The sequence below is a fragment of the Medicago sativa genome, chromosome 5, assembly GCF_051527215.1.
Source record: "Medicago sativa cultivar Bolivia chromosome 5, Bolivia_mono, whole genome shotgun sequence".
NCBI classification, from domain to species: Eukaryota; Viridiplantae; Streptophyta; class Magnoliopsida; order Fabales; family Fabaceae; genus Medicago; species Medicago sativa.
The window spans coordinates 30,679,366-30,706,545 of record NC_140753.1 but is presented as its reverse complement, the minus strand read 5'-3'; the positions used below and the strand labels follow the sequence as shown (position 1 = coordinate 30,706,545).

Genomic DNA, 27,180 nt, shown 5'->3' with positions numbered 1-27,180 from the left:
GTTGATGAACAAGAAGCTGAGAAATTGATGCACGATGTACATGACGGCACCTTTGGGACCCATGATATAGGTCACACTATGTCAAGAAAACTGTTAAGAGCCGCAATTTCTGGATGACTATGGAGCGTGACTGCTACAGACATGCCAAGAGATGCCATAAATGTCAAATCTATGTTGACAAGATTCATGTACCTCCACATGCCCTCAATGTTATATCTTCCCCATGGCCTTTCTCTATGTGGGGCATTGACATGATCGGAAGAATTGAGCCAAAAGCTTCCAATGGACATCGTTTCATTCTAGTGGCGATTGACTATTTCACCAAGTGGGTTGAAGCTGCTTCCTATGCAAATGTGACCAAACAAGTGGTAGTGAAGTTTATCAAGAATAACATCATCTGTCGATATGGTGTTCCTAACAAAATCATTACTGACAATGGTTCCAATCTGAACAATAGCATGATGCAAGCTTTATGTGAAGAATTCAAGATCGAACATCACAACTCTTCTCCTTATAGACCTCAGATGAATGGTGCAGTCGAGGCCGCTAACAAGAATATCAAAAAGATCGTTCAAAAGATGGTCACTACTTACAAAGACTCGCATGAAATGCTACCGTTTTCCTTGCAAGGTTACCGTACTACGGCGCGTAGTTCAACCGGGGCAACTCCTTTCTCTCTGGTTTTTGGCATGGAAGAAGTTCTCCCCCTGGAAGTGGAGATTCCATCTCTTCGAGTGATCATGGAGGCAAAATTAACTGAGGCTGAATGGTGTCAAAGTCGGTATGATCAGTTGAATTTGATAGAAGAGAAACGTATGGATGCCATGGCTCATGGACAGTTGTATCAAGTGCGAATAAAGAATGCCTTTGACAAGAAAGTCCGACCTCGAGAATTCAAGGAAGGCGAACTTGTATTGAAAAGAAGGATAAGCCAGTAACCCGACCCAAGGGGCAAGTGGACACCTACTATGAAGGTCCTTATGTTGTCAAGAATGCTTTCTCTGGTGGTGCTTTGATCCTTACACACATGGATGGTGTTGAACTTCCGAATCCTGTAAATGCCGATATAGTAAAGAAATACTTTGTCTAAAAATATGAAAAGAACAGCGTGGTAGGTCGAAAACCCGAAAGGGCGGCCTAGGCAAAAATGCGCTTCCCGGTGGATCGAAAACCCGAAAGGGCGGTCCAGGCAAAATTAGGGACAAAAAAATGAATATGAAAAAGCTCGTTGAGATTGTATGCAACTCAGGCAAAAATGGGCGTCTCGATGAGCCGAAAACCCGAAAGGGCGGTTCATGCAAAAATGAGATTGATAATGAAAGACAGATAACTATATCTGGCAAATCACCATCACCCCTTGGGGCATCTGCAGCTGTCAATGATTGTCTTCATCAGAAGCTTTCGTACTTGTGAATTCAAAATTTCTATGAAATGTAGCGGTCATCGTGTTCAATGTACCACCAACCAATAAAGTTACCATTTTCCAAGCTTTGTAAATCTGTGGGGTTATGCCTTTGGCTGACTTTCACTCTTCTACATCAATTTGAGCCTGTGCTTTTGTTTGAAACTCTATTTTCTTCTTATTTTCAATGTTATATACAAAATATTTTTTTGTCTATTTGATAATGTCAATGGCTGAAACAAACATTTTTGAAAATTGAAAAAACCATTTTCCGTCTATTTTGAAAGCAAACATGAGCAATAGGGTGCATTCCAGTGAAACATGCATGAATAAATGAGTGTCAATGTCTATTTCAATACATGTTACAAGCAGGTGGTTCCCCAGAATGATTTGTGGTCAATGGTCAAGCAGGTGGTTCCCCAGAATGATCTGTAGTTACTTGTTTTGCAGGTTCCTTCCCCATTGTTGGCGAATAACCTCCGGCTTACCAAAGCTCTTCCATATTCATTGTACCAGATCGTCACCAGCACGAGCATCGAGATCACGTCATCCTAATTTTGTCCCCGGATAGATCACCAACCAAACTTCATAGATATCCAACCAAACTTTCTAAGACAAATTTTCTTATTGGCTGAAACGATGTGAGTCACACACTTTAAAAATGGATCACATATCAAGTGGTAAGATCTACATGAACTTCACTCGATAGAAAATGAGTGTTAGAAATAAAGTGTTTCTATCATTTCTCTTACCTCTTTTTTTTTTTTTTGAAAAAATGGATCATCCATTTTAAAGTTAGAACAAAGTTTTGTATGGACTTGTCCACTGAAAATGGTACCAAGAGGAAATCGAACTTACCTTAAGAGGAGTACACTCTACGATCCTAAGTCAACCATTAAGCCAACCTCAATTGGGTTTCTCATTTCTCTTACCTGAATTAAAATTTCAAAAATCTCTAATAATTAGAAGACACGACTTTTAGGATTCTTTACATGATCGTATATATGATAATTCTTCCACATATTGCTATACCCTAATTTTGGACCTAAAAATACTTGCTCAAAATATTTTTTCATCTCTGATATGTGTCTATTACTCTTGAGAGATTGCCAATTTGGTATTGTTTACCCTGATATTTTACTATGTTTTAGCTGCATGTTTTATTGCCTTTGTTTTGAAAAAATTTCAATTGTAACTTTGTCTATGTTTTCTTGCATTTTGAACCATCCAAAGGGTCTTTCTTGCATTCCAAGTTATTTGAAATTGTCTCTGATCAATTGCATCTTTCTCTGCATTTTATTTCAATGTTATTTGCAAAATTCATAAAAAGGGTATTTTAGTCATTTCCTGCATTCAAACTTATTCTAGTCCTTGAAATTTGTCTCTGAGTTTTTTCAATTAATTTGTATAAGTCCTTGTTTCTATTCCATGTTAAAATCCATTTCAAAGATTGCATCTGAGTCATTTTGGGCCAATTTAGTCCCTGAGGGCATTTTAGTCATTTCCTGTGTTAAAACTCCTTTTAATCCCTAAAAAATTGCCGCTGAATCTTTTTAATTTGCTTGTATAAACTCTTGTTTTAATTCCTTGTTAAGAACCATTTTAAAAATTGCATTTGAGTCATTTTGAGTCGTTTTAGTCCCTAGGGGCATTTTGGTCATTTCACACAAAATTTTGACAGAGAGAGGTTACTTTGAAGTACCTCATTTATGTAGTTGGTTCATTTTAGTCCTTTTTGTGTTTTTTATTGGTTTCACTTTACGTTTTTTCCAATTTACCAATTTTATTCCAATTTTATTATTAATTGCATTTCAGTCCTTCAAGATTTTAAAAATTGCACTTTAGTCCTTTCTTCCATTTTATTTTCCTTTTAAAGTCTTTTTCAATTTACATTTTAGTCCTTTCGTCTTAAAAATTGCAGTCCAGTCCATTTTTTATTAATTGCAGATTGGTCCCTTAACTTTCAAAAATTGCAAAAAGGTCCCAAGTCCAAAATTTGTCCAAGGCCGAGCCAAACAAGTCCAGTACAGGTGTCAGCAAGCTATTGGTTCAGATATCACACATGTCAGCTATAAATACGACACATCATCAATGCACAGTGCCAACAACACCATTCATTACACGCCAACTCATCAAATCACAGAAACAGAAAGAAGCTTTCTATCTCCATTCAGTTAGATCAAAACCCTAACCGTTTCAGAAAATCACCAAGAACATTCATCAAACCCAAGATTTCCAGAACCAAAAATTGAATCGAATTGAAGCAAATTCATTGCAGTTCTCAGAGATTCGAAGGTGAATCTTCATCATTGAACCGGAATAACTGCAATTCAAGCACAAATCCAACGAATTAGCACGATCACAGTGAGAGAAGTGAGAAGAAGAAAGAATCGAAGCAAGTTTTGAACCAGTGAAGAAGAAGAAGAGAAGAACACCGATTTATTTTCGGTTCAAACTTACCAGAAGAATCAGAAGCAGTTACGAAGTTCTCTAGCGAAATCTTTGTTCGAATCTCCGATTAACTCAGGTAACTTCACAAAAACTTCTTCGTTTTCATTGCAAAAGCTCAACGAAGGTCTATTAACACAAATAAACGGTGAATCGAAGCAGATTAACAAGTTCTGAGACTTGTTCTTTCAAAGATTGAAAAAGATTTGAAAACCGAACCCTGAAATGTAGATCTACGAAGATTCACCATTCATTTTGTAAAACTAAGGTCAGATTCGTAGTCAGCATGAAAAATAGAGCAAGTTAGGGTTTAGATCCATGTAGATCGGAGTTGTCAAGGTCTCGCCGGAATCTGGAATTCACGGCGGTGACGATGAAGATTCCGATGAATCTTCATCTTCTCCAGCCGTTTCTTTCCAAAAACCGACGGTGAAGGTGATCGGAGAAGAAGAGAGATTGCAGAGCTTCTCTCACTAGGAGAAGAGTTAGAGAGAGAAAGAGAAGAAGAGAATGATTTGGACCGGTCCTCCTAGGTATTTATAGGTAGTTAAACCGGACCGGTCTAACACCGGTCCAATCCCCTTGCATCTTGGCCATTGGATCTAGGTTTGATCCATCTGGATCAATCCAATGATCCTGAGCCTTTCTGGATAATCCAGATCCATTTCCCTTTGGGGGGGCTTCTTTCTTCATTTTCCTTTGTTTTTTTTGCTATGTACACCTGTTCTCTTGCTGTTCGCACCCCTGCATGCTTGTTTTTGTACTATAAAATTCCTAAAAAAATTTGTTCAATGTTTTCTTGTTATTTTCAATAATTTTTGATGTGTTTTACATGTCAATCTTGATAAAAAATACATGAAAATAATTTGTTCCTTGTTGATTCAATTCTTTTTCATTTTTTGATAAAAATCTTGTTAAAAACTTCTAAAATTTTGTGAACTTCCTTGCATTTAGTTTTGACACTTAAAACTTGTTTCTTATATTTTGGCATGTTAAAATTGATAAAAATATATGTGTAGCTTTCTTGTGATTTTTGTGTTACTTTTTGTTAATTTTTTTGTGATTTTTTTATGATCTATTGATCCTTGATATGTGAATTTACAAAGTGTATGCCTCTGATTTGGTGCTATTCTTTACTGTTTTGAGGATTGATTTGTTAGTTTCTTGTTTTACAAGTCATGTGAATATTTCTATGTGAAAACAAAGTGTGAAATGTGCTTGAAATGTGTCATAATTCTTGGTTTAATATTGTCTTATAACTTTCATGTCATAGTTGAAATAAAACATTTTGAAAATTGTCATGGCATGAAAATTATAGGCCTTATGTTCATGTGAATTTTATGACAAAGTTTAGGCACATTTTACCACTTTTGTGTGCTAAGAACTTGTTGCTTTCCATTGCTTTACTATGCTATGTTACTTGCTTCTATTTCAATTCCTATTATGTCTTATGCTACTAACCCTTTCATTTCATGTTTCATTCATCCATGAGCATCTCATCCTCCATCTTATATTTTTAGTTTTTGTTCCTTGCACTTTAAGTTTTGCCAAGGCTTAGCATGTAAAACTTAGGGATTTTGTAATTTCTTTTATGCAATTTAAATTCTTGCAAGACCATAGCATGTAAACTAGGGCATATGTAAAGGACAATGGACTCTAATGATGTACACCGACACAAGCACCGACACATGCACACACATCACATTGATACTTTAGATGTATGCCTAGGGAATGTATGCTTTAGATGTATGCTTAGGAATCACGATACTTAGAAAAATCTCTTTTCCAAAAAATATGAACAACTTCACTCAAATAATTTTCCAAAGAAACCTTGGGATCAAAATCCCATTGAATTTTCCCTTTGTTTTCTTAAATAAAAACCTTAATGAATTTTTTAATCATACTTAGACTTCATTTTGCAAAATAACTAAGCCCACCTCACATTTTTCAAACCTTATGCCCTTGAGGCCTCTCTCTCTTATTCTTCAAAATTCCATTTTCAAAATTAAAATCAACCAACAAAAACAAAAACATTTTTTTGGAAGAGAACTACATGAAGGTTGATCCCTTAAAAGGGTATGTAGGCAAGAAGTCAAAACTTCTCCAAGTCCAATAAAACAAAAATTCAAACACATTCTCCTCCCTCCAATTCTTAACCTAGCAAACTCTTAGGTGTAAATAACACTTTCAAATGGCATTTAAAAATAAAGCGCGCGCGTAGAAAGTAAAGACGGTTCCTATAGGATACTATTGTAGTTATGGGTGCCTAACACCTTCCCGTAGCGAAAACAACTCCCGGACCTCGATTCTCAAGGGTTTTTCTTATTTTTCCCTTCCCAAGAAAAAATGAGATATCAAAGGTTAAAAAAGTTCAAACTCAATCAATGTTTGACACCCGAAAAACCAAGATAAAACACATATGAACCCGTGAGTTAGAAATGTTACTTTTAGTTACTTTTAACCTATAACCCAAATCTTTTATTTTTTTAAAACAACTACTTAAATGAGTGGATATTTACGAAATTTACATTTTTAATATAAATTTTCAATAGTTGATTCTAATTATTACAAAATATATAACTCTGAAACATCCTCCCTTCAGAATATAAAACTCTCAAACATCCTTTAAAGAAAAGATTAATTAAAATTTAAAACTGTTCACACGTTAGGCAAGGTTTTTTTTAGGGGAGGCAAGGTTTTTGTTTTTAATTTGAAAAGGTTATGTATATTTAATTTGAAGGTGTCTGCTTCATGGCTTTTTCAATTTGAACGTTGATTTAAATGGTTATATCTAATTTAATATGAATGTGAGTGCTTCATGCCCTTTTTTTTTTCCCCCTTCTTTTTAATCAGGCAAGCTTCATTTGTTGCAAAAAAGAATACAAGCTTCAACTGAACAACCAAACTCCCTAGAAAAAGACCGATTTTTCGAATTTCTATTTTTTAAAAACACATGTAAAATGTTTGTTTATAAATAAATTTCTAAAATTAACCTTTAGTTGATATAGGTTCTAAAATAGTAAAAAAAATGATTTTTTTTTGAAAGAAAAATAGTAGGAATGATAATTTAGTCGTAAGTATGTGGAGTAGATTTTTAATGTAATATTTCACATTTTTGGGTACTCGTGAGCTTAACTCAGTTGGTATGGACAATGCATAATATATGCAAAGTCCGAAGTTCAAACCATCCTCTAAGTCACACCTATTTATACTTATCCCTTAAGTACTTAACTCAATCATATCATTTTATTTCTCTATAAATAGAGACCACATGTAACATATTGTACACCACAAGAGAATAATAGAACCATCTTTCTTCTCTCCTTTTCTCTCTCCTTCTCTACTTTCTTTATTCTTGTTCTTATTCTAATAGTTACACTACAAAATGTTTTTTTTTTTGAAGGGTTAAATTATAAATGTTGTAATCAAGTCTCTCATCTTATCAATTTTTTGTAATTATTCCGTTGTTATTTAACTAACGATTGATTAGCAATAATGTAATAAAATTTCCTAATTATAAAAAATGTTTTAGTTTTGGGATCTAATTATAATTTTTTAAGTTAGAGATCTTTTTAAAAATTCCCAAGTAGTTTAGCAACTTACGAAATAATTAAACAATAAAAGAAAAATCATGTGCATGAAAAAATTTCAATCAAAATTAGTTGGTGTGAGTTTGTATCTTTCAAACTTCGTGCTGTTTATAAATTGTTTCCCTCAAGGGGTCCACTTCCAAGTCTTCTCTCTTTTCTTTCTTTTTGTGACTAATCGTTTCTTAAACTACCAGCAACATATTTTGTGTTTTTGGTCTGTCGATTGACACTTTAAATAACATCCTATTGATTACACTTTATATTTCAATGTTCCAAATTAATTATAAGTTATTTTAGTCATTCACACGTAAGGAATTCAATTCATTTTGTATGAAAAAAAATTATTATGAATTGTTTTATAAAATTATTCTTAATAAATGATATGAAAAATATAAATTAAAGAATCAAAAGAAGATACTAACAAGTAGTTAATATTATATTAAGAAAAGTTAACATTAATATTTGATTAGTATTGTAAAACGACTTATAATTTAAGACAGCTAGAGTGTTTCTTTTCAAAGTCGGTGGGAATATTTTTATTTAAAAATAAAACAAAAAAGTACAAATATCACCGATTTTTTTTTTTTAGTACAAAGTTTAGCTTTTTCTTCACTCAATCATGTTGAGTTTATCTTGAAAGATGCATAATTATAATGGATATACCACATGTTGAGAATACAGAATTAGCTCTCTGACATGTTTTTTGTTTGACATATATAATCATCCCATCCCATGTAGGTTGTTTTTGTACCTATTTATAATAGCCTTACATTTTTTTTTAATATAAAAGTTATTGGTTGTATGTAATTAACGTCTACTTCCATTCATAAGTATAAAATATTTTTTCAGTTAAAAAAAAAGTATAAGATATTTTATTCTTTAAAAAAAAATATAAGATATTTTAAATTTTTTGTCTCTATCTATAAGATTCTTCCAAATTTTCGACTATTTTAATTATTTCTTACCAATATATCCCTAATTACATTTTATATATAATTACACTTTATAAGATTAGATGGTATGTTGTGGTGAAGCTCGAGACCCGTGGTTGTTGTTGCGGTAGCTCACGGTGTTTTGGTGAAGGTGAAACAATCTTCGTCACTGGAAAAGAATGATGTCTGCAAACACATTGACACTCCAAAGCTCAAGTCAGTATGTGAAAGAGGTTGAAAAAGTGTGCGAAAATGTGAGAATGAAAAAGGGTATCTGGGCATGACACTAGGTCACGTTTATATAGCCGTGGAGAGCGTTAACGATCTTTGAGTTTTGCGGTTTGAATCCTGATGTCCATTAGAGATGATATGAACGTTCAAAATTAGTTATGGCGTCCTCTTGTGCAATGACGTGCACATGGCTTAGTATGCAACTTAGCAATGCTTTTAGGTGTGAGGAGTGTTGTGTGGCTTTATTGGATTTTATGCCGGTTTGGAACAGTTTCCCCCAAGTCATTACTGCCTCGAAGGTGTCATGTACTTGTTTCAGTGTTCATTCTCGAGGACGGCGTTTTTTGTGTTGTGAGCTTATTGAGGACACTTTGAACTTGTGTGTTAAAGGAATCAAAACTTCCTGTCACTTATTTGCAAGCTCTTTAAAGTCAAGAATAATTTGAGAGCACATTTTTAATTGGATGGGTTAGATCACAACATAACGGGGAAGCGAATTGGTTGATAATTTTTTACTCTTTGATAAGGTATGCAAAGAGAAGAATGATAGGAATGTGCTTCATATAATTTGGCTATGTATTTGTGGTGCATTTGATCGAAACGAAATGACAATCAAAATGAAGTGGTTGATAATATTAAGAGGATGTCATGATCTTGGTTCATTAATAAGGTAGGAAAAAAAGAAGATGATTTCGATCCTTATGAATTGATGGAGCAACTCTTTCATACACACACAAATGAAAAAAAATTAAAAGAAAAATGATTTTAAATGATGTGAATAAATTATTTTTCTCTTTCCCGTAAGTGTATCTCAATTGGTAACTATCAATAACATTATGTGCAAAATTTAAGTTGAAACCTCGAATTTATCACTTCTCCACATTTAAAGTGTGTGATTCTTTTTTTTAACGGGTTGAAGTGTGTGACTTTAGCCACTAAGCAATTTGAAAAAAAAAAGTTATTTTCTTCTAATTTTTTTATTTGTGTGTGCACGTCCAAATATTTTTTATTTTGGGTTCTGCCAACTAAGTATTTCCCCAATTGATGAGTTTGTTTGGATTATCTTTCAATCCATTTTTTCCATTATAAATAGGGGTAAGTAGTCAAGCAAAAGCATTTAATTTTTTCATTTGTGTTTGCATATTCAAATATTTTTGATTTAACCAAGTTGCTTGGGCTCCAGTGGCAAGGAGCTCATTCCAAGGACGTACCTGGGGAATACCGGGTTCGATTCCCAGGGGAAACAACGCTTGGCCAATGGGCATGCCTCTACGCACGAGACGGGTTAGTCGCTCACCTTTGGTGGGTCGGAAACCGATGCGAAAGCCAAATTTTTTTTTTTTGATTTAGGGTTGTGCCAACTAACTATTTCCCCAATTGGTGAGTATGTTTGTTTGGATCATCATTCAATCCATTTTAAATAGGGGTAAGTCAAGCAAAAACATTTTACTTTTTCATTTGAGTGTGCACATCCAAATATTTTTGATTTAGGGTTGTGCCAACTAAGTATTTCCCCAATTTATGTGTTTGTTTGAATTATCATTCATCCATTTAAATAGGCCTAAGTCTAGGAAAAAAAAAGATAATATGAGTCAAAATTATCTCATTTTTTGAAAATCAACGCATTTCGAATATTTTCGTTTTTTTAGAGGAAATAAAAAGAATATCTGTATGAAAGTGATTAAAAAAATGATTTACTAATTATTTTATATAATAATATTATGAGCTTTTCTATTCACACCCCAAGTATTTATGGTTACACCCAAATTTATTTAAAAGTTTACAATAATACCAAAATTTTCCTTTTATAAAAAATTCTTAAAACCTTAATTTTTCATTCATTGTCACTCTCCTTTCAAAAAAAAGAAAAATTCATTGTCACTCTAAAATTTCACCCTCTTTCACCCACAAACAACCATGGATGTTCAATCAATCTTTATAGAAGATTGTCTTCAAAAAAAATCTTTATAGAAGATTGAAGAGTAAATCAAAACATCTTTCATCCATACTCGATTGCATATAAGTAAGTGATTTGATGGAAGGTTCATGTTTGATATTTTATGCATCATACAACGACATAATTATTTGATGGTTGCGTTAATTTACATTGTTGAGGTTAACTTAAATTCAGTTTAAATAGGTTCATGTAAACTTAGTTTACATAACCTACTTAAACTGAGTTTACATTTACATACTTAAGATAAAATTACGTAGAATCATTAAACAAGATTGAAGAGGTTAAAGCAAAATTTAACTTTTAGTATGCACACTTAAACTCAGTTTACATGACCTATTTAAACTAAGTTTACATGACCTACTTAAACCGAGTTTAAGTATGTACAAACTCAGTTTGCATGACCTACTTAAATTGAGTTTTGGAAGAGGAAAGAAGGAAGAGGCGTTATTTAAGAATAATTTTGTCAATTTGGAGTGTTGCCAGGAATATATAGGGTAATAATTAGAAAAATTCTAATAGTATTTATTATGACATTTTATCAATATTTTCAACATTCAAGAGACATTTTTCTGGTATACACTTTTTTTTTTAATACAAAAATTGAATATTAGTCAACAACTTTTCAAAACAAAAAGTATTGATAATAGATTTTTAGATAAACTCCATGTGAAAACAGATCATCATCCTCAAAAAGAATGAATAGTTCAAATTTAGAAGTATTAATAATGGATAATTCAAATTTAGATAATAATACTCCCTTGTAAAAACAGATTATCATCCTTAAAAGGAATTTCAGATAAACAAAAAGTCAAAACTAGTCCCTAAAATGTAGTGATTAAGTTAGATTATTACTAATTACGCACAAACTCTATAAATATAAGTTACATAAACCAAAAATTCTGTAAATTATTTTCTGTGGTATTTTTTCAATTAGCTTTCATAATGGATGTGAAAGCTCTCTTTTACATTCTTCTTTTATTGTTTACCATATCTTCAGCAGAAGATGTGCAGCTTAATGTGAAAGGGGTTACTAACATTGCTACCACAGATGATAATTTCATATGTGCAACTTTAGATTGGTGGCCTGAAAATAAATGTGACTACAACCAATGTCCCTGGGGAAAAGCAGGCATTCTCAATCTGGTACATTTACCATTAATTATGATTCATGCCTATTTTCATCTCATTGTATTTCTAATCCAAAATTTATTTATGTACCTAACCTATGTGATGCATTTTCAACATTTGCAGGACTTGGGTAACAGAATTCTATCAAATGCTGTCAAGGGTATTATTCAATTTTCTCAACCAAATCCTAGTCCAAAAGATAAAAGAATTATTATATTTTCTTGGGTTGCTTTGATAGATTAGAAAATATTTATCATGTAAAAAACAAAAATATTAGAAAATATTAAAATATGTTATTTGATTCTTGTAAAATTTATAACTTTTGAGTTTGAAAAACTATTTAAAATATGTTGCATGACTAGTATTACAATTTGGCAAGTTTATAGAATTTACAAACATATTGAAACTTCATAATTTTCATTCTCATTGGTGGAGGCAAGGCTAGTATATGTAACAATTTATTTGTCTAATTGCTAACAATTTTTTTTTTCCAGCATTTAATCCCTTGAGAATCAGACTAGGAGGATCATTGCAAGATCAAATTATTTACCAATTTGGGTCTCACATAAAGCGTTGCCCTAATATGATCAAGATAGATAGTGGTTTGTTTGGATTCAGTAAAGGCTGCCTTCCCCAAAATCGATGGGATCAAGTAAACGACTTTTTTAACAAAAATGGGTATGACCTTTGTATTCTCAATATATGCATGTTAAACAATTTGTATAAAAAAAAATATGCATGTTACTAGAGTCTTGTTATTTTATCTTATTTGAATTTATTTAATGGTATAAGCACTTTCTTTTGATATTGTTTGAATGTGACATTCTTTTCTTTTTTTTTTTTTCAGAGTGAAATTAACTTTTGGGCTAAATGCCCTAATTGGAAAGAATATTTCCAAGTTGGACAATAAGAATTTTTTGGGAGATTGGAGACCAGCCAATGCCATAAGTCTCATGAAATACACAATTTCAAAAGGATACAAAATAGATTCATATGAATTAGGTAGCTACCAATCCTTTGATATTAAAAATGTAAACGTAAATTTTTTTTTTCTTCCATGCAATATGGTTTATGTGGTTTAATCTAATTAAAGTGTATTAGGGAATGAGCTATGTGGTGAAGGGATAGGTGCAAGAGTAGACAGTCTTCAATATGCTAAAGATATTACTAAGCTAAGATCTATTGTTAATAGATTATACCCAGATATGACTACAAGACCAAAAGTGCTAGGCCCTGCTGGTTTCTATGATAGGGAATGGTTTGATACCTTTTTACATAATGTTAGACCTGGTGTTGTTGATGGAGTGACTCATCACATTTATAACCTTGGTGCTGGTACGTATAGGTTTCAATAATGTTCGTTTCTTTACACTCTTTAAAAACTAGTTAATATTATTATGGTAGTCCCTCAAATGAAATTTTGATTAGATCCTTCATATGAACTTGTTCCATCAAAATAAAGCTATATAAATTGAAAGGTCATTTAAAAATAAAGGTTATATAAATTGTTAATCATAACGTAGGTATTGATATATAATGAGTTAATCTTATTATGTTTTTTTTTTAAGAAATAAAGGTTATATAAATTGAAAGGTCAATTAAAAATTAATATGATATAGAATTAATTAACATTTACTAAATTTTTTTACCATTAAACATTTTGTTGTTGTTTATATTCGACATCAAGTCCTTCTAAGAAATTCCTCAAAAAAAAAAAAAAGTCCTTCTAAGAAAATTATCATAATGTAGGTGTTGATAAGGAACTAATCAATAGAGTTCAAGACCCTTATTTTTTAAGTCAAATTGGTCAAACTTTCAAAGATGTAGCAGTAACAGTCAGGCAATACACACCAAGGGCAGGAGCATGGGTTGGGGAAGCTGGTGGCGCTTATAATAGTGGTGGAAAAGATGTGTCACACACTTTTGTTAATGGCTTTTGGTTAGTCTAATATTCCATCAACATGCTACCATATTTTTTTTCAAAACTATTACCGTTTATCCCTCCGGTCTTAAATATAAGCAAATTTAACTTTTTAAGTTCATTCAATTAATGATGTATGTGGTTCATATTATGAACTACATACATCATTAATTGAATGAATCTAAAAAGTAATTTGCTTATATTTAGGACCGGAGGGAGTACATGCTAATATATACTTATTATGAATTAATAACTAGGTACTTGGACCAACTAGGCATGACAGCAACCATGAACCATAAGGTTTATTGTAGACAAACTCTTATTGGAGGGAACTATGGTTTGCTAAACACCACATCTTTTATTCCTAACCCTGATTATTATGGGTGAGTCCATTACACACACATATCAAAGTGATTAAATTAAATTAATGTGTTTTTTTCCTTATTCTAATTAACATGTCTTTGAATACAGTGCTCTTTTGTTTCATCGACTAATGGGACACAAAGTTCTCTCTATTTCTCATGAAGGATCTCATTATTTGCGTACATATGCACATTGTTCTAAGAATGGGGTAAGCTTATGCATATAATTTTTTTTTTTGAAGGATTATGCATATAATTTTTATTTTTATTATTTTAATACCTTTGATCTCAATGAATCTAACTATATATATTTATTATTTTATTCAGCCTGGTATCACTGTGCTGATCATCAACATGGCAAAGTCCATTTTCAACCTTTCAATAGTGAATGACATGAATAAACAAATGAGGGAAGAGTATCATTTGACACCAAAAGATGGAAACATTCAAAGTGATGTGGTGTTGTTGAATGGAACACCATTGAAGCTTACTCAGTCAATGGACATCCCAGTGATGAAACCAGTATTGGTTCCTTCATCTTCTCCAATCAAAGTGGATCCTCAATCCATAGTGTTTGTGCAACTCAAAGGCTTCAATGCACCAGCATGTGTGGAAACATAAATATTAATCAGCCACTATACTAACCAAGTGTTTACCTTGATTTTTGGTAAACAACCGCTGATTTAAAATTAATTACATACAAGATCAACTAGTAAATTTTTGGGACATACTGTGTTTGTTATTTTTCAGAAATTGATAAATGTTCTTAATGTTGTTATGAAAACGATGAAGATAACCATCGAACCTAAACAAAGCTAAATTCGTCGAAGTTACTTCCAAAAAAAAGGAATGTAAAATGCTTGAAAACAACAAGTAAATTGCAAAGGAATTTAAAGAAACAAACTTAAATTTTCGCCCATCTTATTTGAATCAAGGAACATATTATGAGAAACTATGGGGACCAAATAGTTTTCGCCCAAGAAATATTTTTACATTTGGGAGCTTTGTGCATAAAAACTTCTTTGAGAGATAAATCACCTGAACTGGAAGAAATCCATACCAGTCTATGATTGCTTGGAGATTGGGATGATGGCTTGCTCTAGAAGGTATCTGAGATTTGGAAAAGCTACAGTCACTGAGGATGGGAAATTCCATTGACAATTAGTGATAAAATCAATGAGTATAGAGTTGTGTTTGGATGACTTAGTCTCACAATCTTTTTTGGCTTCTTGGTATGGATTAGGAAATGTGGGTCAAACATTTTTCGAGAAGCGGATTCTTATGCAAATGTTTTGGGAAATATAGCCTGTGGTGGAACTTTTTATTTGATATATTATGAGCATGGTCCTGCTCAAGTGGAGTCTTATTTATTAGTTGACCAAAGTGGAAATGGTAATCTGAGTTTGATTAATTTGTAGTTTTTTCTCTCTAGGCTTCGGCCTCTTACAATCCAGAAAAAAAAAGATGATAATATTAGAGAACTGCAGGTGCTAGATTATTTATGATGAAACTATAAAATCAAAATAATGTTCAAGGCGATTTTCATTTTTAAATTAGGATAGTTATTGTTAATAAGCAAAGAGTCATAACACAAGTTGTGCTAAAACTTCCGATTACAATATTAATAACATATTCACATATGTCCTTATGAATCAATTATTGAAGTCCCTAAATTAAAAAAAAAAATGTGTAATCAAAACTCGAAACTATTTTATATTTTTCAGTTAGGTCCTTACGTTAAACTTTCGTTATTCAATAGTTAATCAATGTTAACAGAATGTCGACCTGTCAACCAATTTTACTCATCACCCTCCACTAAATATCCATGTTATCATATTTCTATGTATTATTTACAAAATAAATCATATTTCCATTTCCAAATAAATGAAATCAATATTGTTCTACCAAATCTCTAATCCTTGATTATTATACCCCATATTCTTGAATTATGTCGGCGAATTATGTAACTACGGGAAAACAAAGTAAGATTGATTCCTAAAACCACCCCACAATAGCAAGAATATAACTCACAAATGTTTCATCAAGACACAATAAAATCCAACAATTTTTATCATTTGCACCAACAAACAATTTGCAAGCCAAAATAATATAACAAATATCCAATTACACAATTTATTACAATACCATAAAATATGGAAGTTCATAGTACATATCACCAAACATTTTAAAATAAATTGTGTTGAAGTTCCAGTAGCAAAAATGCGCTACGATTCCATATCGACACTGGAAATTAGGACGATAAAATGAAATTAAAAGTAATTCTCATAGGAGCAAACAATATCACAACTTCATGTTGACAATAGTTAGCTCCAAGTGAAAGATCTCCTCCTCTTCCTCAATCAAATGCCTTACTCTTGCTTAATGTTTGAACCGTTTGATCCACCACTTGATGATCTCTACAAGAAGCTAGTTAAACATTAGGAGCATAATCAAATTGCAAGAGATAGTTTATATGATTCCATAATACAAATGTTAAGAATAACACATGTAACTGCAACTTTAACTTCAAGTGATTTTAATGGGAGGTATAAACACAATACAATAAAAAATATCATAGTTGAAAGCCAAAATAAATTTTTAGAATAAATAAGTTCGATACCTTAAAATGAATATTTGTTATTGCAGATTTCAGTATATTGGCTCCAACAATCAACCTCAACTTCCGCACAAATTCATCACGTGAAATCTTATTGGATTGCACAAGCACACCTTGATACATTAGATATAGTTAATCATTTAAAATATAGGCATCAATTGGAGCTAAATTACGTACCATCAACTGTGCATAATGTCCATTGATTTGATTCATACTATTGGAAGGAACCATGTTTCTGATGGCAGCTAAAAGCGTGTGAAAAGATGTCCAACGAGATCTCGATGTTCTTTGTGTATTAGCAGGAACACAAGCATCTTTTCCCTGAGGCATCCCACAAACCAAAATTGTTTGGATAAACATAATAAAGAAAATGTTATAGGACTAAACCTAGAAGAAGAATCTCAGAAGATAAAATCCCCAAAATATTGCATGTGAGTGTGTTAAAATCAGAAGGGAAAAAAATTAAATATGATGGTGGAAATGTGTATGTGGAAAAGGCATTCTTATATTAAAAAAATAGTTAAAAATTGGTATTACAATTGCATTTCACATGGAAAACTAGGAAAACATAATATGTAAAACTCATGAAAAAACTTACAGTGTCTATTGCAGAATGTCCATAAGCATTTTTCTTCCTCTCACTTGAAGAAACATTAGGACTTTCTCCACCATCATGCTCTCCTATATTATTGGGTTTGTCAGCATAACCAGCAAAAATTTCAGGAAAAAAGCATCTCCCCGCCCCATCAATCCAGGCAATGGGTTGTTGTAAACCCATATTCATATCCAGCTGATACATATGCAGAAAATTGAGCACAACATCTTGTCCATCTAAATTTATCTCCACAGCTGCCTTCTTGATTTCGAAATCTTTCTTAACCAAGTTAACAACATCTTCTGGATAGTCATACCATTCATTGTTCCTATAGAACATCAAACGTTTGGGAATACCACTTTTCATAAAGTTCAAATAATATCTGGCAAAGGACCTGGAAATACCAGGACCAGATTCATTTGATTTGTGTTCATCTCCAACTAATGTCATTTGTTTGACAACCATGCTAGCTGGTACCGAAACTCCAGTCATATGTTCAACGCAATGGGCATCCCACTTTTGCTTCGTATTGAGTGCAACTTCATCCAATGTCTTTGCAGATTTTGTGTCCATTTCTATATACTAGTTGACTATCTATACACGTGTCAAATATAAAACCTCAGGTTCATGACTTAAAATATAAAACCTCAGTTTCTATATGTTTAAAACATTTTAGAATATTGAACTAGTATAAAGGATCATATGGTTATCATAATAATATAAAGTCGACATAATAATAAAGATAAAAAGTTAGCCAATAAGAGCATTCCCTGCAGGGCAAAAAAAGTAATTTGAAACAATTGCACATGTAAATAATGCAACACTACAAACAAAACATAATGCAATATAACATTAAGACAAAGTTTGAAGGTTTCTTTAGCATCATATTGTTGCATGTACTATAAATTTTCCAATTTTCCGAATGTGGACATTTATGCTCTACAATTCTACGTAAGAAGTCCAAGTAAATTCATAATCATAAAGATATTGATGTGGCCTTTGATGGCACCAACTTTCCAACAAAACAAATATATCTCTACAACTCTTCATATGATCCCCCATAAAGCCTTTAAAATAAACACCTAATGAATGATATGATTTTCACAAACTGTCAAAGCTTAACTCGTTTTCAATATACTCATTAGAAAAATTTCAAATTAAGTGTGGATTCTCAAAAAATCCATCATCAATGAAAATTTCACCATCCGGCATCCAAGAAATGATTAGGCATAACATAGCAACCAAACTAACATTTATTAAATGTTGAAAGTAAAGAATAAAAGCAAAAAACCCTTAACTAAAACATGAAGAAATTTAAATTTAAATAATAATAATAATAATAATAATAATAATAATAATAATAATAATAATAATAATAATAATAATAATAATAATAATAATAATAATAATAATAATAATGATAATGATAAACACAATTAAAAATGACTCTAAATTAACAATAGTGACACAAAAATAATTATGCCTCCCTAACACTGCAGAAACTATACATGCTCTTCCCAGAGACAACTCTGCTTCTAGTAAAGGAATTTAACAATGTAAAAAGAAGATAACTTTTTCAAAAATAACAAAGCACTTGGCTTAATCAAAACGAACAACGAGGGACCTTTAAAAAAACAGGGAAAGAAATAGGGGTGACACTAATGGTTATTTTACAACTTTCTCAGGTGGGATGATTTGAACCATATCCTTTGTGGTTACAAAGTCAAGCTTTGAGCTAACACCTCTTGGACAACAATGTCTAGTATTCACTAATCCCAATTAAATAAATTACATCACCAAACCATAACATTTTCCCTAAAATTAAAACTTTTAAAATAAGTGAATTCCAAACAAAAATTGATGAAAAATAATTTTACACAAATACCAAAAATAAAAACTAATTTGACCAGTTAATCTAACCCATCAATTACAAACTCAATGAAACACAAAAAACAAGAAAAATAAACAGAATTACAATAATTCAAATTCAAAATAAAACAACAAAATAAATAAATAAAAATAAAAAACTAAGAAACAAAGAAAAGGGTATGAAATTATACCTAAGTGCAACAACACCGACACAACAAAAGAATCACCAAAAAATTCACAAGTAGTTTGCTCTAACTTTGAAATTGTGCATCTATTTGGGGGAGCAAGGAGTCCTATTTATAATAAGTTCTAAGAAAAAAATGTAAAGCTAAACTAACTCATTAAATGAATTGGGTATGTCACGCAACCACTAGAAAAGGTAAACATTAACAATATAGGTGTTTATTGAAAACCCAGTTTTGCCAACTAAGCATTAGCTAAGCATTCATTGTATTTGCTTTCTTCTTCAAAAATTTACAAATCTAATTTGTCCTAATAGAATTCATCTTTCTCCTATTATTAACTTAATTCTTAAAATGTTTATTGAATCATAAAAAATTTACTTTTATTGTGAAATCCATATATGGATGTTTGTTAAATTTCAGATTTTTTTCTTTAAAGGAGTCATATTTGTTATGATAGTAAACTTTTAAATAATATTGAAATTTGAAGGTGACACTAACAATTAATGTATGGACGATCTTATTATAATACTTGTTGTGTTTACTTGTGCACGATTTTTTGCATGATAGTATCAACTATTTTTTACTAAAATCCATTGGAATATAATGGCACCTTCAATATTATTTATAAATTAGTTTGTTTTTATCAATTATTTTTAAAACTTACTACCATGACAATTGATATTATTTTAAGGTATAAAATTTGAATATCTTAACAAGCAACCATGCATGGATTTCACACTAGAAGAAAATAATTTATGAATTTTGAAAAATTTAAAAAATCAAATTAAAAATAGAAAAAAGAGTATTCTAGAAGGAAAAAAGAGACATGAAAATTGTGGAAGAAGAAAAATGATACATTACCAACAATCATATTGTCAGATTTTACAAATATTTTATTTTCATTATAACTTTTTCTAAAAGCCCACATATTATTAATTTAGGTTTATTGATAGTGCAACATTTTTTCATTAACATTATAAATTAAATTCTTAAAAAAACCGATTGTTGATTGCATTAAGGTGAAGCTTGCTACTTGGAAAGGTGTCCTTTTGCCTATCATGGGATGTGTTCAATTGGTGAAATCGATAGTGCACGGTATGTTGGTTTATTCTTTTCATATTTACCATTGGCCTGCCCGTCTGTTACATATGTTGGATAAGTTGATTAAAAATTTTGTTTGGAGTGTTGATACTGATACGCGCAAAATTTGTAAGGTTTATTAAATGAATTGGGTATGTCACACAACCACTAGAAAAGGTAAACAATAACAATATATGTGTTTATTGAAAACCCAGTTTTGCCAACTAAGCATTAGCTAAGCATTCATTGTATTTGCTTTCTTCTTCAAAAATTTACAAATCTAATTTGTCCTAATAGAATTCATCTTTCTCCTATTATTAACTTAATTCTTAAAATGTTTATTGAATCATAAAAAATTTACTTTTATTGTGAAATCCATATATGGATGTTTGCTAAATTTCAGATTTTTTTTCTTTAAAGGAGTCATATTTGTTATGATAGTAAACTTTTAAATAATATTGAAATTTGAAGGTGACACTAACAATTAATGTGTGGACGATCTTATTATAATACTTGTTTTGTTGTGCTTACTTGCGCACGATTTTTTTCATGATAGTATCAACTATTTTTTACTAAAATCCATTGGAATATAATGTCACCTTCAATATTATTTATAAATTAGCTTGTTTTTATCAATTATTTTTAAAACTTACTACCATGACAATTGATATTATTTTAAGGTATAAAATTTGAATATCTTAACAAGCAACCATGCATGGATTTCACATTAGAAGAAAATAACTTATGAATTTTGAAAAATTTAAAAAATCAAATTAAAAATAGAAAAAAGAGTATTCTAGAAGGAAAAACGAGATATGAAAATTGTGGAAGAAGAAAAATGATAGCGTACCAACAATCATATTGTCAGATTTTAAAAATATTTTATTTTCATTATGACTATTTCTAAAATCCCACATATGATTAATTTAGATTTATTGATAGTGTAACATTTTTTCATTAACATTATAAATTAAATTCTTAAAATAACCAATTGTTGATCGCATTAAGGTGAAGCTTGCTACTTGGAAAGGTGTCCTTTTGTCTATCATGGGATGTGTTCAATTGATGAAATCCACAGTGCACGGTATGTTGGTTTATTCTTTTCATATTTACCGTTGGCCTGCCTGTCTGTTACATATGTCGGATAAGTTGATTAAAATTTTTGTTTGGAGTGGTGATACTGATACGCGCAAAATTTGTAAGGTTTATTAATTGAATTGGGTATGTCACACAACCACTAGAAAAGGTAAACATTAACAATATAGGTGTTTATTGAAAACCCAGTTTTGCCAACTAAGCATTAGCTAAGCATTCATTGTATTTGCTTTCTTCTTCAAAAATTTACAAATCTATTTTGTCCTAATAGAATTCATCTTTCTCCTATTGATAAATTAATTCTTAAAATGTTTATTGAATCATAAAAAATTTACTTTCATTGTGAAATCCATATATGGATGTTTGTTAAATTTAAGATTTTATTTCTTTAAAGGAATCATATTTGTTATGATAGTAAACTTTTAAATAATATTGAAATTTGAAGGTGACACTAACAATTATGGTGTGGACTGTCTTATTTTATTACTTGTTAGTAATTAAGAAAACATGCGACTAAGGGAAATAAACCTAGATTGAACCATTCTCTTAAAACCCTTAATAAGGTTGACGACATAGGGCTTCCTGTTTGTAGAACTACTAAGACCGAAGAGAGGGTTTTCTATGAGTGTCCTAAGATTTATAGATGGGCTGAACTAATGGAACCTTGACCTTCATTGCCTTGGGAAAAACTGGAACGCCAATTTAAGTTTATGTTTCAATTACCTTTGAATTAACAAGACCCCACACGTAAGGATCACCATGCGAGCAGCAGGTGTAGTTAGCCATTGAGGGATATACCTATAATCAACTGAGATAGTAAGACCCCGCACATAAGGATCACTCTGCGATCAGCAGGTGTAACTTACCGACCGACTAGGTTAGAAACATCCCAATGGCTTCATCACTTGTATAGTCTACCTAAGATAAATAAATTTGACATTACTGTTATGTAATATCCAACAATGTAAACAGAGGGGATTCGAAGAATCCTAACCACTGCTTACTTTTATGCAACCAAAACAGATAAACTTGCAACTCTTTAACCCTTAACTTTTATATCGTCAAACTTACAAAAATAAGTAACGTGAATTGTTTGGACGAAACGACAATTCCCGTGGATACGATAATCTACTTATCACTTTATTACTTGGTAAATGATTTGGTACACTTGTCAGATGTCGTCCATCACCTAGTGCCCAAGGCGCATGTTTATGCTCTCCTGGGCCCAGTTTCTCTGATTTTCGTCGTTTTTAGGTCTTCGTCTTCAAATAACTTGTCTCAGAATATGGAAACATGATACCTTGAAGGTGAGAAAAACACAAGAAGGGGAGGGGGGGTTGAGTTGTGTTTTCTTTTTCTTCTCCTAAAATTGAGTTCACTGATCATAAGCTGATAGAGTTCAGTTTCTGATGCAATGTTCATAGTCTAATTTTTTTTTTGATTTACCCCCTGTAAAATATTTTTGTTTTGATTTACCCCCCTAATAGGCCAAACAAAAACCAAATATTTTTTTCAAGAAATTTTCGTTTTTGTTTGGCCTATTAGGGGGGTAAATCAAAACAAAAATATTTTACAGGGGGTTAAATCAAAAAAATAATTTTACAGGGGGGAAACCGGAAATGACCTATATTACAGAGGGTAAAGACCTATTAACCCTAAAAAGAAAACAAAAATGACTTTAAAAATAGAAAAATAAAGGATAAAATAAAATAAAATACTAATAAATAAAATTAAAACGTAAAATAAAATAAAAGTGATAAAAATAAAATAATAAAATTTAAAACTGTCCCTTCGGAACATAACTGAGGTATTTTAAAATACCTCTATGCCGGAAATTTCGTCTGAGACGATGAAACTTCTCAGCTTTAAAAATGCGAGTAAATTTTTTAAAAAATGGTCAAAAATGGGGTATGACGGTGTCGAATGTCAATGTGCTTTGTTCTACTATGTTGAATAGGATTGTTTTAAATATTGATAGCATTTAGGTTGTCACAGTATAAGTTTAAAACATCTTGTTCAACATTATACTCCTTCAGCATCTGATTCATCCAAACAAGTTGAGAACAACTACTTACAACTGCAATGTATTCAGCTTCAGCAGTAGATAGGGACACATAATTATGTTTCTTACTAAACTAGTAAATTAGATTATTTCCTAGAAAGAAACATCCTCCAGAGGTACTTTTTCTGAAATCAGCACTTCTTGCCCAGTCAGGATCACAATAGCCCATCAGCTTAGAGTTTTCAATATATGAGTATAAGATTCCATAAACACTGGTGCTATTAATATACTTCAGTATCCTCTTTGGTTCAGCTTGATACCTTGCACACACACCTACAGTAAAAGTGATATCTGGCCTGCTTGCAGTAAGATATAATAAACTCCCAATCATGCTTTTGTACATGCTTGGATCAATATATATACCACTTTCATCCTTTGTCAGCTTCAAGTGAGTAGCAGCTGGAGTTCTCTTGTGACCACCATTATCCAAGCCAAATTACTTTACAATGTTCTTGGCATATTTACTTTGGGAGATGAAGATTGTATCCTCCATTTATTTGAACTGTAGACCAAGAAAATAGGTCCACTCACAAACTAAGCTCATCTCAAACTCATAATGCATTTGCTGAATGAAATGTTGAACCATCTTGTTCGACATTCCACCAAAAACAATGTCCTCAACATATATCTGGGCAATCATCAGTCTTCCGTTATCATCTTTTACAAACAGGGTCTTGTCCGTACCTCCTTTCTTGTACCCTTGATCAACAAGAAACTGAGCGAGTCTCACATACCAAGCCCTAGGTGCCTGCTTTAATCCATTCAGAGCTTCTTCAATATGTAGACATGATTTGGAAAGCTAGGATCAACAAATCCTATAGGTTAGTAGCCATTTAGAAAGGCACTATTTACATCCATCTGGAACAACTTGAATTTGAGTATACAAGACACACCTAGCAACAATATTATAGATTCCAACCTAGAAACAAGGGCAAATGTTTCGTCAAAGTCTAAGCCTTCTATCTGAGTGTAGCCCTGAGCTACTAGTCTTGCCTTATTTCTGGTCACAGTTCCATGTTCATCAGACTTGGTCTTATAGATCCACTTGGTACATATCACATTCATCCCTTCAGGTCTTGGAACTAAGTCCCACACTTCACTCATTTTGAATTGATTAAGTTCTTCTTGCATTGCTTCAATCCATAACTCATCAGTCAGGGCTTCTTTGATATTCGTTGGTTCAATCTTGGACACAAAACAGGAGTTGGCAATGACTCTGATTGATCTTCTGGTTGTGATTCCCTGATCAGGATTCCCAATGATTAGGTCTTGAGGATGATTCTTCTGAACTCTTATTGAGGGACCTTTAGTAGTGGACATCTAAACTTGCTCAGTTTCTTCAATTTCTTCTTTATCAGGTTCAGATTCATTCACTTGGATAGGTGCATTTGTTTCCTGAACAGATGTTCCAACATGAGAATCAACATCAGGAACTTTTTCATTAGGCACATCATCTATCACTACATTAATAGATTCCACCACAGTTTCAGTTTTGGAACTAAAAACTTTGTAGGCTCTGTTGTTTATGGAGTAACCAAGAATAATTCCTTCATCTCTCTTAGGCTCCATCTTCCTTCTATAGTCTTTTTCAGACAAGATATAACACTTGCTACCAAACACATGAAAATATTTGACAGTAGGTTTTCTTCCCTTCCATAACTCATAAAGAGTTGTTGCGGTTCCAGTTCTTAGGGTAACCCTATTGTGAATATGACATGTTGTGTTCATGGCTTCAGCCCAAAAACAATAAGGTAAGTGGTTTGCATGAATCACGACTCTGGCAGATTCTTGGAGAGTTCTGTTCTTTCTTTCCGCAACACCATTTTGCTGAGGTGTTATAGGAGATGAGAGTTCCTGTTTGATTCCCTCACCTAAGCAATACTCATCAAATTTAGCATTTTCAAATTCAGTTTCATGATCACTCCTAATTCTCACAAGTGTCTGAATTTTCTCTAATAAAGTGCACCCAAGTGAATCTTGAGTAGTCATCAACAACAACAAGAACATACCTTTTTCCACCAATGCTCCCAACTTGCATAGGTCCCATCAAATCCATGTGCAGAAGTTCAAGGACTTGTGAGGTTACTTGATGTTCCAACCTTAGGTGGGACATCCGTGTTTGTTTGCGAATCTGACATTCACCACATATGCTGCCTTCAACAATCTTTAGATCAGGTAGACCTCTGATAGCTTCTGAAGATAAATCTTTCTTCATCCCTTTCAGATGTAGATGATCCAACCTTTGATGCCACATCTTAATCTCTTCTTATTTGCTCAAAAGACAGGTTGAAATAAATGCCTCTTCCTGAGATACCCAAAGATAACAATTGTCCTTGGACCTTGTGCCACTCATTAGTACTCCCCCTTTCTCATCTAAAATTTGACATTCAGTCTTGGTGAAGTTTACTTGTAGTCCTAGGTCACACAACTGACTTATGCCAATTAAATTTGCAGTTAATCCTTTAACTAGCAAGACATCATCAAGTCTTGGCAAACCATGCTTGATCAGGTTCCCAATTCCTACAATTTTTCCTTTAGCTCCATCACCAAAAGTAACATAGCTGGTAGCATAAGGTCTCACATCTTCCAGATATTTATATACCCCAATCATATGTCTTGAACAACCACTATCAAATTACCAGTCCTCTTTAGATGATTCTCTTAGAGATGTGTGAGAAATTAATGTAGTATTGATACTTCTAGGGGTCCATCTTTTCTTATAGGATCTCTGCTGAAATTGCTTTGACTCACCATGCATCTTGAAGTAATAAGGTCTAATATGACCTTCCCTTTATAGTGATCATAAACCCAAGAATTTAGTTTTTCTTGGTCTGATGTTCCTTCGAATGTTTAAACATTGAATCTGCAGTCATCCTTCCAAATTGTTCCTTCATATGCTCAATTTCAGAGTTCAATTTTGATAACTCATCATTGCGTTCTGAGATATGAGGTAAATTATCAAACCTTTCATCCTGCAGTTGAGCAATCTTTTTTACCTGTTCCTCAACCCTTTGGGTTAATTCAGTATATTTTGCAATTAGGTCATAGTAGGATAGAGCAAGCTCATCATAAGTCATCTCCTCTTCACAAGACTCAGTGTCTGACATAAATCAACCAGTTAGGGCAGAGACATGATAGGCAGATTCAGCTTTCACATCATCATCTGAGTCATCACCCTCTGACCATGAGACAACTAAACATTTTTTCTCTTTCTTTAGAAAAGTAGCACATTATGTTCTGATATGACCATATCCTTCATATTCATGACATTGAATGCCTTTGTATTGAGAGTTCATTTCATCAGATCTTGTCATCTTCTCTTTACTTGGTTGATTGTCAATGTTGGGTCTGATGATCTGACCATTTGGCCTGGGCCTTCTGTACAACTGTTTGAAAATCTTCTTGAATTGTCTCCCAATTAGAGCTAGAGACTCAGACATATCATCATCATCTTCTTGATTTCCTTGTGTCTCATCAGAATCCATACTAGATGTAAAGGCAATACGCTTCCCCTTCTTATCAGTCTTGTTGTTGACAGTTATTTCAAAATTTTGCAAGGACCCTATTAATCCATCAACCTTCAAACTAGATATATCTTGTGCCTCCTCAATAGCAGTTGCTTTCATGTCAAACCTCTTAGGTGGTGATCTGAGAATTTTTCTAACAAGTTTTTCATCAGAAATTTTATCTCCAAGAGACTCAAAAG

At 32.3% G+C, this 27,180-nt stretch overlaps 2 protein-coding genes across 3 annotated transcripts; one reads left to right on the top strand and one right to left on the bottom strand.

Annotated features, from left to right (window-relative positions):
- Positions 1-11,465: 11,465 nt before the first annotated feature.
- LOC146921711 (heparanase-like protein 2) lies at positions 11,466-14,755 on the top strand. 2 transcript variants are annotated; one of them, XM_085715025.1, is made up of 9 exons: positions 11,466-11,703; positions 11,812-11,848; positions 12,183-12,366; positions 12,536-12,690; positions 12,790-13,023; positions 13,438-13,627; positions 13,867-13,992; positions 14,081-14,180; positions 14,299-14,755. In XM_085715025.1, exons 1-9 carry the CDS (start codon positions 11,503-11,505, stop codon positions 14,590-14,592), a joined length of 1,521 nt encoding a protein of 506 aa, XP_085571151.1. In that variant the 5' UTR covers positions 11,466-11,502; the 3' UTR covers positions 14,593-14,755. The 2 variants fall into 2 exon arrangements, with proteins under 2 accessions (XP_085571151.1, XP_085571152.1); XM_085715026.1 differs by lacking the exon at positions 11,812-11,848 and having other exon boundaries at positions 11,507-11,703.
- A 1,924-nt stretch (positions 14,756-16,679) lies between these two features.
- LOC146921710 (inactive poly [ADP-ribose] polymerase RCD1-like) lies at positions 16,680-19,311 on the bottom strand. The gene is made up of 3 exons (XM_085710789.1): positions 19,244-19,311; positions 17,187-17,777; positions 16,680-16,909 (listed from the first exon to the last, which is right to left on the bottom strand). Exons 2-3 carry the CDS (start codon positions 17,754-17,756, stop codon positions 16,721-16,723), a joined length of 759 nt encoding a protein of 252 aa, XP_085566915.1. The 5' UTR covers positions 17,757-17,777; positions 19,244-19,311; the 3' UTR covers positions 16,680-16,720.
- Between the last annotated feature and the right edge of the window lie 7,869 nt (positions 19,312-27,180).